The sequence below is a fragment of the Macaca thibetana genome, chromosome 15 (genome assembly GCF_024542745.1).
Source record: "Macaca thibetana thibetana isolate TM-01 chromosome 15, ASM2454274v1, whole genome shotgun sequence".
NCBI classification, from domain to species: domain Eukaryota; kingdom Metazoa; phylum Chordata; class Mammalia; order Primates; family Cercopithecidae; genus Macaca; species Macaca thibetana.
Genome location: NC_065592.1, coordinates 1590108 through 1607472, shown reverse-complemented (window position 1 = coordinate 1607472; position 17365 = coordinate 1590108). Strand labels below are relative to the sequence as shown.

General features: G+C 57.5%; 1 protein-coding gene across 2 annotated transcripts in view; it reads right to left on the bottom strand.

Moving 5' to 3' along the window:
• The window catches only part of COL5A1 (collagen type V alpha 1 chain), a 211582-nt gene that overhangs the window by 22157 nt on the left and 172060 nt on the right, over nucleotides 1–17365 (bottom strand). For both annotated transcript variants that reach the window (XM_050759704.1, XM_050759706.1), the window contains exons 46-63: nucleotides 17192–17299; nucleotides 16292–16345; nucleotides 16083–16190; nucleotides 13993–14046; nucleotides 13103–13210; nucleotides 12378–12431; nucleotides 12022–12075; nucleotides 10950–11003; nucleotides 10258–10311; nucleotides 9328–9435; nucleotides 9189–9242; nucleotides 9037–9090; nucleotides 7842–7949; nucleotides 5899–5952; nucleotides 5063–5098; nucleotides 4621–4674; nucleotides 2792–3047; nucleotides 1743–1855 (exon numbers count right to left, since the gene is read on the bottom strand). In XM_050759704.1, coding sequence (XP_050615661.1) covers nucleotides 1743–1855; nucleotides 2792–3047; nucleotides 4621–4674; nucleotides 5063–5098; nucleotides 5899–5952; nucleotides 7842–7949; nucleotides 9037–9090; nucleotides 9189–9242; nucleotides 9328–9435; nucleotides 10258–10311; nucleotides 10950–11003; nucleotides 12022–12075; nucleotides 12378–12431; nucleotides 13103–13210; nucleotides 13993–14046; nucleotides 16083–16190; nucleotides 16292–16345; nucleotides 17192–17299 — 1485 coding nt within the window. The remainder of the gene's footprint in view (nucleotides 1–1742; nucleotides 1856–2791; nucleotides 3048–4620; nucleotides 4675–5062; nucleotides 5099–5898; nucleotides 5953–7841; nucleotides 7950–9036; nucleotides 9091–9188; nucleotides 9243–9327; nucleotides 9436–10257; nucleotides 10312–10949; nucleotides 11004–12021; nucleotides 12076–12377; nucleotides 12432–13102; nucleotides 13211–13992; nucleotides 14047–16082; nucleotides 16191–16291; nucleotides 16346–17191; nucleotides 17300–17365) is intronic.

Genomic DNA, 17365 nt, shown 5'->3' with positions numbered 1-17365 from the left:
CCACCCATCACCCCCATACACCCACATACCAGCCACCCACCCACCACCCACCACCCACACACACCCCCACACACCATCCACACACCCACACACCAGCCACATGTACCCACACCTACACACACCCATACACCACCCCCACACCCCCCACACACCATCCACACACCCACACCAGCCACACACCATTCACACACACCCACATACCAGCCACACACCCACACACCAGACACACACACCCAAACACCATTCACACACACCCACACACCATCCACACACCCACACCAGCCACACACACCCACACACCATCCACACGCCATCCACACACACACCATCTACATGTACCCGCACATCATCCACATATACCCAAACACCATCCATATGCACCCACATGCCATCCACTCACCCAGATACACACCCACATACCATCCACAAACTCCCATACAGCATCCACATGCTAATACACACGTACCCACAAACCATACACATACACATTTACATGCGCTCACACGCCATCCACACCCATTCACACACCCATGTACCATCCACATGCTTGTCCACGCATACTCACAAAGCACACCCACACCCACACGTGGACACACACCATCCACATGCACCAACATACCATCTACATGTAACCACATGCCATCCACACACGCACCTACAGACCATCCACACACACGCCCCCACTACACACACACACACACACACTATCCACACACCTATCTACATGCACCCACATTCTGTCCACACACCGATCCACACGCACCCACAGACCACACACACACACATCCCAACTACAAAACCATCCACACAGCATGTACACACACACACAGCATTCACAACACCCATCCACATGCACCCACAAACCACACACACCTACACACCATCTACAATACTCCCCATCCACACAGCATCTACACTCACACACACCATCCACACATCCATCCACAGGCACCCACATTCCATCCACAGGCACACACAAACCACACACACCCACACACCATCTACATGCACCCACATACCATCCACACACTCATCCACACGCGCCCACACACCATCCACATGCATGCAAACTCCTGCTACACCATCTACATGCACCCACATACCATCCACACACTCATCCACGTGCGCCCACACACCATCCACATGCACGCAAACTCCTGCTACAGAGCCGAGGCCTCCGAAAGGCCAAGGGGGTGGGTATCTAAGTGACATGCCACAAGATCTCCACAGAGCCTAGCTCCCCACCCCAAATTCTTGACTAAACAGACTTCAAAACAAAGCACTCAGGAGGGACTGGGGCCAACCCACAGAAACAAGCTGGATAATAAGAATTGAAGCAAAGGGCAGCTTCTGGAAGATGTCTCGGGCTCACGTTATTATACCTGCTCCCAATTCCTTTAAAGGGTTTTAATGGGGGTCTTCGGTCAGCGGGACCACGGAGTCACCGGAGAAAAGCTTTTATCAACCGGTGAGTGGAGTCCCAGCCCTGGGATGGCAGGATGGCAGGTGGAAAATCCCCCAACCTTTCCTGACCGCAAGCTGCACAAACCTATTTTATGGCTAAACAATTTCTTAAAATGATTTAAGGTCTACTTCTGGAAGAACAGTTTCACTTACGAAACGGATTCATTTCTGGCTTTCAGTCTTAAAGCTGCATACACAAGAAATGCTTGAAGCCCTCAGCATGGCCCTGTCTGCGACGACTGTCCCTCCTGGGGCCATCAAGGGACACAGCTACTCACCCCTTCAGACTTCTTGTCAGGGAAGACGCATGTCGACCCCCCGGCTGTGAAGTTGCAGTAAACCTTGAAGGAATCCCTGGAGCATCCTTGGTTAGGATCGACCCAGTATTCACCTGGATTTCAGAGACGGGGAGGGAGGCAGGCAGATTCAGGAGGATTGCTCCCTGGATGGTTCCGGAAGCCACAAGGACATTTCAGTCTGGCAGTTAAAATGCATGCCCCAGGAATGCCGCCAACACGGGCCTTTCTGGGATTTACTTTATTGCATTTTGCTTTTCCTGCTGGGCCCATAAAAAGATGTGGAGAAACTCATTCGCCAAGAACACAGCTGGGGCATCAAGCAGCTGGGTACGTGTTCTGGGGGCCGGGAGGGTTGAGGTCCGGCCCCCTCTCTGGGTGGACAGACATGCAGAGAGGGCTCTGGAAGGAACTCTGGAAATTCATGCATGTAGCATCAGAGTCTACTGGAACTCTGAACATCCCTTGAATCTTGTAGGGGAACATTCAAACTTCCCGGGGGAAGACAAGCTAATGTGATTTTATCCTTCAGGTGGTGCCTGATGCAATGACAGTGAGAAGGAGGATGTGTTTTTACGGTATCGCGGAGTTTGAAGGCCGTCTGCCCGAGCGTGCCGCCTGATGCCCGTCCTAACACTGACCCTTATTTCCGCCGGCACTGTGCCAGCCTCTCATGCACTGCCTCATGCAACTCTGACCCCCTCCTGGGAGATCTTTTTATTCCCACTTGACAGGTCAGGAACACGAGGTTCAAGCAGGTCACCCCGCCAGAAAAGGGCTAAGACCAGATGAGGACCTGGAGGGTCGGACCTCAAAGCCTTGGCCTCTGCACCCAGCCTCACCCTGAGATGCCTCCATAAAGTTCAAAGGGGAGGCTCCCGTGCACCCCTGCCCCACAGATGGGGAGGCTGTGGCTGCCCATCCTGTCCCTTCCGCTGTGCCTGGCTGAGCTGCCCTTGCCACACTCTGTGTGTCCTGCAGGTCCATGCCCACACTTTGGGGGGCCAGCCCTGCCCTCACTGGGCCCTCACCATCTGGAAAGTCGGGGTGACAGAGCTGCAGGTCCTTGCAGGTGCGGGCGGGGTTCTGCTGCGTGCCCAGCGGCCGCTTCATCTGCTCAATCTCCAGCTTCAGGGAGTTGAGAGAGCCGAAGATCTCTTCCATGCCATCCGCGTAGTCCACGTAGTTCTCGCCATTCCCGTCGTCCAGCAGCTGGCTGGCGTCGATGTTCCGCCGCGTCCTGGACGCCTGGATCGGCAGGGGCTGGATGACCTCTCCTGGGGGGCCCTGGGGGACAGAACAGGAGCAGTGGTGGGTGACGGAGGATGGGATGGGTCCCAGGATACGAGCAGAGCAGGGGCAGCTGGGGCCACATCTGCAAGGATTTCCTGGGGCCTGGCAACCTGGGCTACATGGACATCTGTCCGCCTTAGAACTGTTTTCTTCCTTTCCTCTGGCCTCTGGAACATTCCACACCCATCCCCACTGCCAGATGCTTGCCAGCACGGAGCACTTCTCTTCTCTAAGCCACATCCCTAGCTCCTCTTCCCTTTCTCTCTAGAGCTGAAACGTAACAGTTTGCAGCCTTGGGCTTGCATCTACCATCCTACCCTCAGCCACATGAAAGGCCAAGCCTTGAGGAAAGGGACCAGGTCTCCCCGCTCTTGCCTCTGCAGCCCTAGCTGGGGCTGAACACAGTGGGGCCACATGAATGCCTCCTGAGGCAAGGAGCCGTTCAGTTCCAGGAAGCCCCAGCTAAGATGATGGGAGTTGAGAGACTACACAACCAAAGGCGGTGTTCGATAGTGCTCTCGCCATGCCCTGGTTCAAACTGGCTTCATCTTGCGCCTCTAGGGCCTCGTTTAGTGCTCCCCCATCCCAACACACACGTATGCATACACACACACATTATAAACACACACACGCACACACACACACGAGTCTAGTGCTCCCCATCCCAACACACATGTACGCATGCACACACACATTATAAACACACACACGCACACACACACACGAGTCTAGTGCTCCCCATCCCAACACACACGTATGCATACACACACACATTATAAACACACATGCGCACACACACACATACATAAGTCTAGTGTTCCCCATCCCAACACACATGTACGCATGCACACACGTTATAAACACACACACGCACACACACATACACACATACACGAGTCTAGTGCTCCCCCATCCCAACACACATGTATGCATACACACATATTATACACACACACACACATGCATATATATCCCAGACACGCATGCACATGTATACATACGCACACACACGCACACATACACACAGCCATGCATGCACATACACAATATACACACACTACACATATATACATGCACATACACTACACATGCACACACACAAATACACAAGCACACATGCACACACATACATGTGTCCCACACATATACACATGCATACCCATACACACATCATGTACATACAAGCACATACAGACCATGTACACACACATTACACACGCAGGAACATATACAGGATGCAGGTACACACACAGACGTGCACACACACGTGCCCAGTCACATACACACATATACATGTTCACACATTCACACATGTATGCATACACACAGCACACACACGTGTGTCCTCTCTCTCCTGGCCAGCTGTTCTTCCCAGGGTTGGCTTGTAAGCTTCCTGTGGACAGACTGTGTGGTTCGCTTCCCCTGCTGTGCACCAGGGACAAGGCCCGGGCATGCCACACGGGCTTCATGAGTCTCCGGGGGCAGTCACACACACAGTTGCTTTCTCGATTCCCTTGGAACTAGCCAGAGCCCCTACCCCGCTTCCTGGGCTTCAAGGGCTACTTACCGGGGGACCTGGGGGGCCTGGGTGGCCTGCCTCACCCTTCGGGCCAGTTGGACCCTGAGGAGAAAGAAAAGAATCAACCCTTGGTCGCAGAGGCCTGAGGGGACTTTGAATCCACCTTCAGCTCTAGAACGGTCCCTGGAGACCTGTGTGGAGGAGGTGGCCCTCACAGCCACAGGAGAGAAGAGAATGGCAGAGACCCCCATACCCTCCTGGATCCCTGAGATGAGGACAGAGTGGGATGGAGCCCTTCCTAGGGCAGGGCGCGAGCAGCTCACATGCCTCAGTCTGCCATGCTGGGGTCAGTGTAGAAAGACGGGAGGATCGTGAGCAGCAGGGCCTGAGCTAGGATGGATGTGTGGGTGGTTTGTTCCTGTGCCAGGGGACCCGCCACCCTCCCCTACCTTCCAGGCATGTGGCCTGGCTGGGGCAGCGTGTCACTTACCGAGGAGCCCTTAGCACCTTTTGGACCAGGCGGACCCTGCAGAGAGAGGACGGCAGAGCGTCAGCAAGCCGGGTCTCAGCTCCAGCCCCACCGTGCTCCATGTCCTGCCCAGCCTGGTCTCACCCCTCGCCCCTCTCCCTCCCGCATCCCCCTCAGGAGTCTACGCCTGTATTTGCCCGGCTAGAGTGGGATGAGGGTTGGGGCCTGGCTGGTGCTCACCCCTCGTGGAGACACAAGGTGGTCCTATCTGCCCCCGGCCAGCCTACCACCCACCCTGGCTAGGAAACCACAGCTCAGACAGCCGGGGGAGGGGAGCGGAAAAGAGCGTGTCCTGGCTCAGAAGGGGCTGATGAAATGCACCCCCAGCCCTCTCTGAGAGCACACAGCAGGGGCCAGCCCTCAGCGCAGCGGGGGCCCCGGGGACCGTGTGCACCTGCAGCCCAGTGGCTGTGGGGATGTCCTGGGAGTGCAGAGTCTCCCAGCAACGTGAGAGCCAGGAGGCACCGCCAGAGGAGGGGAGCTAACTCCTCTTGTCGGGGCCAGGCTGGCCGGGCTCCTGCCAGATGCCTACAGACAAGTGTCCTTGTTCCCTGAAACGGCCACCGTTTCCCGTCCCTGTCTTCCCCACCCGAAGCCAGGGCCAGGCAACGCCACTTCCTTTCTTCTGTCTCCTGGGACCCCAATGTTGAGTTAATGGGCAAAGCTACCCTGGAGGCCCCAATTCTAGCTTCTCGTGTGACTTTTCCACGATTCTCCAGCCCCACACTGAGGCCCCAAGGCTTACCCCCACCCTCCCTGCCCTCCCAGGAAGGACCACACCCCTCCCAGATACACACCGGCAGACCAGGGGGCCCAGGAGGCCCAATCGGGCCGGAAGGACCAGTGATACCCTGAAAAGGAGCAGAAAATGCAGGTTATCACCTTCAGACAAGGAGGAGCCACGGAGCTGTGACCATGTCACCCAGCCACACCCCTCGGCTCCCCCTGTCCCTTCCCCACGGTGCCCCTTCGGCCCCTCAGCAGCCTCCTGTGGCTGCTCTCTGATCCCGGGCTGTGCATGTCAGGGGAGCCATCGACCTGAGCATCCACCCCAAGGCTGTCAGCCCTCGGCACTGCTCCCCCGGCTGGGCTGCCAGGAACTCTCTCTCATCCCCCAGGCCACCGAGGACTTCGGGCTGAGCACCTCTTTTCACGTTCAATCAGAAATACGGAAACCACTGCCCTGACATGGCAGCCCCGGCTTGGGCCCCTCTTGCTGTTTCCTGCTCATGGTGTTGGTCTCCCCACTAGAACTAAGCCCAGAGGGGTTGGGCAGGGAGTCCCATCCATGCTGACTGTCCTGCCCAGCCTGTAAATGTGCTTTCTGCGTCCTTGGAGGATGGAACCTCCGCTCAGACCCCTTCTCCCCACTGGCTCCCTCGGGGGCTGAGCTGCTGGCACAGAACAACTTCGGCTAGCTTTGCCACAGACACCTGGGCAGCTGGAACCACTGCAGCCCCTCCCCCCACAGCCCCGGATTCCACTCAGAGCTCTCTCTGGGCGGAAGCTGGAGGCAAGGGTAGCGGAGGGCTGATGGCCATATTTCACTGGGGAGGGAGTGCTTCCCTCCCTTCACCTTGTCCCTGCAGGGACTTGGGCCGTGGCTCATTGTAAGAACCCCACAACTCCCCAAGCCTGCACACCAACCCGACACCTTCATCAGCAACACTGCCAAGACCACAGTTCAGGGTGAGGGCAGGGGAGCAAACGGTGGACACAGAGGTGCTTTCCTGTTGGCCGTGGGGACCCTGGATGCCTCTCTAATTTTCATGGTCACTGCGCCACCACACCCTGGGCGGCACTCCTCTGAGGACCCTGCTGTGACCTGGGGACACCGGCTGAGGAAAATGGTCAATGGCATGAAGGACAGTGGCCAGCGATGTAGGGTTTGCAATGAGCTCCACCCTTCAGCAATGTCCTGCAACCTTCCTGGAGCCTGTGGTGAGGATGCCACCTTACTCCCAGCCTGCAGGGGCTCTGCCTGCTCCTGCCCTGTCCCCGGCATCCTATGAGGCATGGGGTGGGCACAGCGTATTGTGCGTGTGTGTGTCCGTCACGCCTTGCTCGGGACGGAAAGATTCCCACATGGGAATAAGGACCCGTGGCCCTCATGGGGGAAGGACAGAGACACCGCAGGTCACCTCATCCCCTCTCCTGCCTCCATGGCACACGTCACCCTCCCCAGGCCACTTCCAAGTCACTCAGAGTGTAGGACAGAGTGAAGCTCCCTGCATGGGATTTCCTTGGATATGGTTTGCAGAGGCTGCAAACTCCAATGAGCTACAGTGGCTTCCAGGGAAGTTTGGGGGCAGCTGGGGGCAGGGTGGAAGCAAGAGCCACAACAGCCACTCTGCCCGCAGCACTGGCAAACACGGCTGGTTGTCATCAGTGACCTCCTGGGCAAGCGGTGGGTGACAGGCTCTCCCACAGGGCTGGGAACCAGGCAAAATGACCTGACTTCGGAGTCCCTCCAGCTCTGGGGGCCACCATGGTCATGAGGAGGAAGCCCCGCCTGCCAGTCAGGGCATGGGACTGGGAGACGGCTCTGCCGCCAGCTCCCTGTGCACCTGGGCGAGCCCAGCCCCTCGATGTTCCCATCTGCCAAGCAGGATGACCGGACTCAACGGACATGTGGACGTCCTTCCGGGCTCTGATGGGCCCCTGGGTCCCCTGGGTGCCTGCCGCAGGGATCCAAAATGCCTCTCCACAGCCCACATGCAAGAAGTGCCATCTCACGCACCTGTTCTCCCTTAGGACCGGAGGAGCCCTGGGGGCCGGGGAGACCGCGGTCGCCCTTCTCACCCTGTTCACCCGGAGGACCGATGAGCCCGATCAGGCCTGGATGACCCTGTGGGAAAATGAAGACGGGAAGGGGCATTTGAGGGAGCCATGCCTCATGCTCGGCCACGGTGGGCCAGGTAGCATGCTGCACAGCCATGGCACAGGAATCTTCACGTCATGGTCAGCCTCCCCCGGAAGGGGAACAAGCTCAACAGAGGGGAACAAGCTCAACAAAGAAGCCAGGTGACGAAATGGCAGGTCCGAGGCAGCCCTTCGCTGGGCCAGAGTCATGTCTAAAAACGGACAGGGAGCCACAGATACAGAGACAGACCAAAGTGATAAAGGAGTTTTCCTGAGTGGTCATGTTTCTCTCTGTCTTTCTCTTCATATACACTCGCCAATTTCCTCACGGCAAATCCGAACGCCTGCTCCTATACGGGACTAAAACAAAGTTTGTGCACTGACACGGAAAGAAAGATGCAGAGTATTACACATACTACAATCATGGGTTGCTTTTTAAAAAAGAAGAATCCATGACATTCGCTGTCTACGTCTGTCTTCTAGGAGCCCATGGCAAGCCCCGCAAGGAAGCCCCAGCTCTCATCTGCCTTGGGGCTGGGGGCGGTGGTGGCGGACGTCGGAGTGGAAATGAGAGGGTCCTCATTGCCTTCTGCTTCATATACAACCGTCTCCCTCCTGAGTACCTTTTATGTTTGTAAATAAATCAGTGCGAGTGGAAAACAACTCCCAGCAGTTAGGAAAAATAAAAGGGTTTTGCTCCCACTGCAGAACCGTCCCCACACCTCCTGAGGGAAGGATCTGAGGCCGCCCAGCCCAGGGAGAGCAGCAACCTGGGATCCCGCACATCCATCAGCCGGGGCCTCTGCGCCTCGCCGGAAGGTTTTCCATCAATACCGCAGGGGCCTCCGGGATCTCCCGAACTGCTCAGGACCCTCCAAAGGCAGGGGCCAAGCCTCAAACACAGCGTGTCTATTTTCCTTTGTTTTGTCACCTCTCAGGGTCCCCACCACCAGCTTGCAGCAGGTGCTTGGCAGATTCGGGCGACGGAGCAAGAGCTTGTTGAGTTTGAGACCCAGGGTTACAAATTTAAAGGTCCCGAGTCACAACTGCCGGGGCAGGGAGGTCCCTCTTACCTTTTCACCTTTGGGACCAGAATCTCCTTTGAGGCCGGGAAGTCCTGGGGGACCCTGAGGGAGGAGGCAGAGGGATCAGAGTCCTCATCCCAGGGGTTTCGGGCGGCAAACTCACCCCACCCCCTACCCTCACCATGGGGAATGTCACTCACCATAGGGCCGGGGGGACCATCCGGGCCTGGGGATCCTGGGAGACCTTGTTCACCCTGAAACACAGAGACGCTCCGCATGAATTGCTGGGTTGCCCGTCCCTCCACCTGGCAACCCCTCCGCCCCTCACAGCCTACTCACCACAGGGCCAGGGATCCCTCGAAGGCCATCGGGTCCGGGCTTCCCAGGGGCCCCCTGGGGACCGATGGGGCCAGTCTTCCCAGGAGGGCCTTCCAAGCCAGCTTCTCCCTGCAGGGCGGCGGAGGGCAGAATGAGGTCCGGAACTTGAGGCTCCAGGCACCCTGGCCCAGGACCACTGCTTGGAAATCCTGGGCACCTCTGGGAGAGCCCCAGAGTGACCCCATATCCAGGGTTGCCCTAATTCTCCACATTCTCTGTGGAAGCTGCCCTGGCCAAGTCTCCATCCCGACATTTCCCCGGCCAGCAGGGATCCCCAGTCTCCGCGGACTGTGCCGACCACAGCCCGGGGGTCACAGCACCATTGTCCGAGCAGGGATGGAACCGCACAACCTCCCGTCTCACTTAACAACAGGCGCCTCCAGGAGGGAGGCAGACAGCGCCAGGCCAGGCCCTCAACACCTTGCTGACAGAACAACCTCCCGTGTGCTCTGGGCCAGGCCCCAAGCCAACTGCATGGGTGACGGCATCCCATCTTCTCCACAGGCCCCGAAGCAGACACGGTCACCATCGGACACGGTCCACTTTAGAGGTAGGCAGCTGCAGTGTGGCCGACTCAAAGAGCAAACATGAGGTCGCAGGGCTCCCCGGGACAGAACTACTCAGCACTGGGCTCCCTGAATCCCGCACCCACCACCCGCCTCCTTCCTCAGGCGGGCAGGACAGATGGCCCCAGTCTCGTGGCTAGCACTTGGCTGCCTCCTTGAGAGAGAACCAGGTCTCCTCCCCAGGTAGGCCATGAGCCAGGCGCCCCTGGGGCAGCCACTCTTGGCCTCCGTGGCCTTCTCTGCCCACACGTTTGTTCACTCCCCGCCCACTGGGCTCCCTTGGGGGAGGTCCATGCGGTCACGGCCTGGCCCCAAAACACATTACCTTGGCCCCTTTCTCTCCCTGTCTGCCTTCGGGGCCTGCGGGGCCCGGGGGACCCTGAAACAAGTAAGAGAACAACAGGTGGTGAGTGTGTCCTGCAGTGGTGGGGGGACGAGCTCGGGTGCAGGCGCTCAGGGTGTGCCGGGCTGCAGGGCAGGGGTGCAGGGTCATGGAAGCTGCTTCCGGGCCACCCGCAGGGACACGGGTCCTCAGCATGACTCCTACGGACTCCAGTCCCAGGTAAAAGCCTCTCAGGCCACATGGGGAGGCGCAGTGCACGCCTCGAGTTCCGTGTGGCCTCCGTCCTGGGTGCACCAGGCAGCTGTTTACTGCACCGCCAGCAAGCGGCCGGGCCATTCAATCTGCAAAGGATGCCTTCTCATTTCCTCTGGCTTTTCAGTAAAACCTGAGCTAGGGGAGAAGGACTTCTGCGGCTTTGCAGGTGTCTTTCTCCCACAATGAATACCACTGACGGTGTCGGCAGCCGGCCTGTCCTAAAACGAGCAGCCGCATCCGCCGGGCAGGCCTGTGATTTTGTGACATGGTGGAGGCTGAGTGGAGAACACGCCACACCCAAGCCGTTCCACATCAGTGTGGCTCGGAGCACCCAGGGCCCAAGCAAAAGGTGACGGGAAGGGGCGGGGGTGCTTCATGCAGGGAGCTGACGGCAAGGATGTGCTTGCAGAATGATTTACCCTTTTTCCTGGAGGCCCAGATGGACCTGGTTCGCCAGTAGGGCCGGGGGATCCCTGGTATTGGGAGAAAGAACAGTGTCAGGAACTGGGGTCTGTTAGACTCAGTTAAGGCAAAACCCACGGAGATTTCAGTCTACTCTCTCCTCGGCCGTCCTGCAGCTGCCTCTCTCCTCTTTTGGGGTGACCGCAGAGGCTGTTAAGAGAGCGTGGCACCCGGGCTGTGACAGCGTAAGGAACCCTGACTCCCATCCCATGGGTTTTCTGCATTTTGGAAGAGAACTTTCCCACTCACGGTCCTGACTCTTAATACACAATGACTGGTTCAGTCCTCGCCACAACCCGGGCAGGGACAAGGCACTGGCATCCACTTTCACAGAAGGGGGGACAAGAATCGTCCCAGGACACAGGCCGGGACGTGGTGGAATGGGGGCATCTGTTGGGGAAATCCAGCCCGGGGCTTGATCCCTAACGCCTTCTCTGAGTGGACACTTCTCTCAACTCGGTGACATGGCCTTTGCCCTCAGGTCCGCAGTCCCCTGCGCTTGGCCAGGCTGGGTGCGAGGTGGCGCAAGGGCACCTGCAAGGCCTCAGGGGCCACCTCCAGGCCCAGTCCTGCCCAGGGCCCGTGGGGGTCGATCCATCCCAGAGAGACAATCTGGGCTTGAAGCAATGTTTAAAACACGCAACGCCAAGCATCAGATGCAATGTCCAGTGTGACCTCGGTCAAAGTAAGGCAGGAAGGGCCCGGTGAGGAGAGGCACTGGCCCTGCTAGGCAGAGCTGTGGGTAAGATCTGACGTTCCTGTGCAAGCCCGTGGCGGGTCGTGGAAGCCCTGGGGCTACCTGCAAACCTGCTGCTGAGATGGCACATACATCTCAGAGGGAGTTCATGAGCCCCGTCACTGTCCAGAATCAATATCGTAAGGGAATCAATATCATAAGGGAATCAATATTGTAAAGGAGTCAATATCAACTAGGTTGGAGTTTTTCCCAGACATGAGCCAAGCAAGTTGCAAAGTCCCAAGAATACACTGACACCTCCACCAGGAAGCCAGCGCAGATTGTGGACTCACCGTCTGCCCGGGTTCACCATCATCTCCTTTGTCACCAGGGGGACCATCTTGACCCTGTGGGAACAAACGCGAGCTCCTTGCTGACCCCCAAATGGCACCCTGAGTTCATGCACCAGCTCCCAGTGCATCTCCAGTCCCTTCCCAAAACCCAAATCCATCCTGGTGCAGCACAGAGCATGCTCAGTGAGGTCAAAGGCGTCTTCTTGCTCTGATCACCAAACATGAGTGCATTTTGGGACACTGCCTGCCCCAGTGAGAGTTCATCACGAAGAACAACCGGAAAGAGGGGACATGGGGCTGGCAGAGGCAGGCCAGCGTTGTGGGGATCCAGTGGCTTTACCCTCTTGTGCACCTACCGCGGGGCCAGGCTCTCCAGGGGGACCGGGATCTCCAGGAAAACCCACTGGGCCCTGAAAAGAAGAAAGAAAGAGGCAGCCAAGGCCATCAGCAACCTGACTGAGACCACACGTGGCCAATCATGTTGCTGCCTCAAGACGGCCACCTGCTACCGTCCAGCTCCTAGGACATTCCAGCAATTCCAACACCTCAGTGCACTTTATGGCGCAGAAACCCTCCCATGTGCAGCATGCCCCAGAGCCAGCAAGCCCGGCCAGTGGGCATGGCACAGGTCAGCTGTCTCTTGCTTTCCAGAGCCAAGCAAGGGGCAGGCGTTCCGCCCACAGGTCCATTCCTGGGAGCTCCAGGCTGCAAGTAGAACCTGGACCTTCAGACTTCCGGAATGTGCCTCTCCAAAGCCCCTCTGATGCAGAATCAGGGCCGGCCAAGGGCAGGGGCATCTTCCCAAAGCCCAGCTGTCACTCGTACATCTCAGCTGGCTGCCTGGTCCACAGAGAAGAACCACTCAGGGCTTCCTCCTCCAGTCCACGCCCTCTGTCTCATCTCTGCTATTTGGGTTCAGTAGCTGGTATGAAAACCTCTAGTGTCTAGAAAAATTAGCCAAGACATGGAACGGTCTTGAAGCTGCTCTTGGAGCAGAGTGCACAGCCAATGAGTCAGAAGGATCCCAGTGCAGAGCCCCGCTCCTGCTGCAGGGTCCCTGAGGCGTGACCGGCATACTCACAGGGCTGCCTTTAGGACCATCGTCTCCGGGAGGGCCTTTGGGTCCAGGGGGTCCAGCAGCACCCGAAGGGCCCGACTCGCCCTTCTCTCCCCTTTCTCCTTTGGGTCCCTGGAGGAGAGACACCACGGTCAAGTTCTCAGAGCCAACCACGTCGCCGCCCAGAGCAAGGCAGGTGCCGGTTTACGGTGGGCCTCCCCGGTTCTCACCCCATTCAGACCAGCCTTTCCAAGTATCTGCTGAACCCTGCAGGGGGCCGGCTGCCAGGTCGCTCCCCAGCCCTGGGCAGAGTCAGCTCCTGTGTGCACCCTGAGGGGGACCTTCACTTTTTGGGAGCCCTCGAAGGCTGAGATTCAGCTCTAGGTGGGAGGGACTGACTCCTGGACCAGATGTCAGTCAGTGAAGACCACAAGGGGTGTCCACGTACTCCATGGATCTCAGGGGGAGGGAGCAGCTAGAACCAGGAGACCTGAGTCCACCCAGCTGGTCCTGGGCCTGAAAGCCGCCTTTGGACTGGCTTCACAGTGAACACTCATCCGGCCTGAGAAGGCCTGGATATTCCTAGTCTGTCCCTCATGGTCCGGGGGAACAAGGTGACAACAGCCACCCTCACACTTATGGCAGCCCACGAAGGGGCCAGGAGCAAACACTACAGAGGACAGAGTCCCTGCAGGCCACGGGGCACAGGTAGTTATTGCTAAGTCTGCGTGCGCACGCTCATTCCCACATCACACACCTTGTTCACGGTAATTCCATGAAACGGGCACAAGAGGGGTTACAACTCCCATTTCACGGATGGAAAAGCTAAGGCAGAGCCAGAGCCTCTGACCCAGCACCCCGTCCACACACCTGCTCGGTCGTATCTCACCCTCCCGCAGTGCCCACTCACTCACCGGGGGGCCGCCTTCTCCTGGAAGGCCAGGCTCGCCTGCTTCGCCGGGCTCGCCCTAGGGAGATAGTGGTTATGGCAGCGGTGAGTGCTATGGTTTCAAGCATTTGCCACATCCTGCCTGCTGCCTGCCTGCCCCTGGGCACCCAGGACCCAACGGCTCCTGGGGCAGTGGTTGCCGTCCCCAGACACTTCCGGAATTGGAGGTGCATGAGGAATATGGCAGACACGTGATGGATACAGGGCAGAGTGTCCAGGTTGCAAGCAACACTGGCTGTGAAGGCTTTCCCGGAGCACTGCTCCAAGGGTTGTGGAGGGCAACTATGAGAAGCTGGTAAGTGGCTAGGACGGCACTCCAGGTGGGGGATGGCCAGGGCCGAGGCAGGACAGGCACGCCGTCCTCAGGGACACAGGCCACAGGGGCGCAGGGAAGGGGGCACCCACAGTGGCAGCAGGTGAACGGAAACACATGCCCTACGGCGGACACACCAAGGCAAACACCACCTCTCTGCGTGGAAGCCGCACACCATCACCCTGTGGTCTCGGCAGGGTATACTTCTCTTTAATTTCTATATCATAAAAAATGAGCAGTGGTGGAAGGCGTCTTCCAATTTAACGGCCTGACTGATGTCAGAAAGAAAGCTCTGGAAACCGTGCGCAGGAGGCTGCAGTGCATGGATGCACACTGTGTCTTCCCGCTTGTCCAGGGGAACTGGGAGAGGTGCTTTTGCAGTCAGGCGAATGCAGGAACAAGGATGTGGAGTCACAGCCCAGCGCCATCCCGCCCAGCATGCAGGCACACACACATGCACCTGTGTGCACACACGAACTCACACACACAGGCACGCACACACACACGGGTCCATCACGCTGCACACATGAGCTCACACACACAAGCACGCACACACACATGCACCTGTGTGCACACATGAGCTCACACAGACAGGCACGCACACACACACGGGTCCATCACGCTGCACACATGAGCTCACACACACAGGCACGCACACACACACATGCACCTGTGTGCACACACGAACTCACACACACAAGCACGCACACACACATGCACCTGTGTGCACACATGAGCTCACACATACAGGCACGCACACACACACGGGTCCATCACGCTGCACACACGAACTCACACACACAGGCACGCACACACACACGGGTCCATCACGCTGCACACACGAGCTCACACACACAGGCACGCACACACACACACGGGTCCATCACGCTGCACACACGAGCTCACACACACAGGCACGCACACACACACGGGTCCATCACGCTGCACACACGAGCTCACACACACAGGCACGCACACACACACACGGGTCCATCACGCTGCACACACGAGCTCACACACACAGGCACGCACACACACACGGGTCCATCACGCTGCACACACGAGCTCACACACACAGGCACGCACACACACACACACACACACGGTCCATCACGCTGCACACACGAGCTCACACACACAGGCACGCACACACACACACGTCCATCACGCTGCACACACGAGCTCACACACACAGGCACGCACACACACACACGTCCATCACGCTGCACACACGACCTCACACACACAGGCACGCACACACACACGGGTCCATCACGCTGCACACATGAGCTCACACACACAGGCACGCACACACACACGGGTCCATCACGCTCATGGAGTCTGGGCTCCAAAACCAATCAGATCAAATGGAGAGGACCCATTTGAGAAAATAATTCGGCTGAAATGGAAGCTGCAAGCTTGGAAACACCAGTTCTTTAAGGAATAGTCTCCACCAGAGCGGAGCCTTGGAGAAGGAGGCAGGGGCTTTGCCGGTGGGGCGTTGTCTGGAAATTCTGCAAAAGGCTGTCACGAATGGACAGTCAGAGTTCTCAGCTCCATTTCACAAGTATTTGCCTACCTTTCAAAATGCCTTTCACAGGAATAACCCAGCCATGCCCATAGAGATGAGTACATCTCATCTCACACACATGCATGTACCCCCACAAGCACGCACGTACATATACACACACACACACCTCAAACAACCACAAATCTGCCACCAGAGCAGGCACAAGCCTCACCTTCTCTCCCACTGCACCAGGGTTTCCTATTCCACCTGGGGGACCCTGTGGGCCATCAGCACCTGGAGCTCCGGAAGGTCCTCGGGGGCCAGGGGGACCTGGGGGGCCCTAGGAAAGGGGAGAGACCACTGAGCCCAGAGGAAACGCAAATGTTTCCCCAAAACTGAGCCGCTAGGATGGCAAGGTGTTGGAGTCTCAGGCATACTTACCATCTGGCCCACATCTCCTGTCTCACCCTTCTCACCTGGAGGTCCTGGCAAACCCTGAGAACAGAAAACTTCCCAGTTAAGCGCTGTTCTGTCATGTGCATGTCAGACACACACACGACTTTCATGACCTCCACCCACACAGCACCGCTGAGCGTCGGAAGCCCCCGGAAGGTGCTTCTCTGTGCATAGCTACCCATGAGGACGTCCTGGGGTTCCCAGTCTCAGAATCAGCCCGAGGAAACAAGCAGAGGAGATCGCAAAGATTTACGACAAAGGTGATTGTGGCAGGATCCCATAAAACAATAAAGCCTAAGGAGCCAGCAGCAGGGGACGCCTGGGTAAATTATGTCACCACCAGATGCTGACTTACTGTGCAGTGACTAAAAATCATGTTTTCCAAATAAATAGAAAGTCATGTGTAATGGCATTCAACACGCTCATAACATAAAATGGGAATGGAGGATGGAAAATGGGGAAAGCTGGGTACAAACTTTCTCTCTTACAACATGATTCATTTTTCAAAAACCAAATACAATTGCGTATGTGCCTCTGTGTATGAGAATACACACATTTAAAAGGCGCGGCAATGAAACGTGCCCAAATGTTTATTGCTGTCATCTCTAGGGGGTGCATTGAGAAGTCACTCTTGTTGTGTTTCTTACGAATCGTCAGTTTCCGCAATGAGCACAGAAATAAATGAGATTGTTGAAGAGCGGTAAATGTGGGCACGCCTGGAATTCTGGGAAGCTACAGCACTTCCAGTTGGAACGAGGAGGCCCAGGAGGCCCCCTGCAGCCTGGCTTTAGTTTTCCATTCTCAAAAAGACAAGAGGGGAGAGCACAGGGAATACACAGGGGACGTCAGAAGCGGAGACCGGCGTGGTGAGAACGCCGCGGTTACCTGAAGCCCCACTGGCCCAGGGGGTCCAGGAAAGCCTCTGGGACCTTCATCACCTTTCTGCCCGAAAAGGCCCTGCTGGCCCCGAGGCCCTGGCTCGCCGTCAGCTCCCTGCAGGGAAACAACCGGCCACAGGTGAGGATGCTGGCACCCCAGCAGCTCCAGGGGGCATGGGGC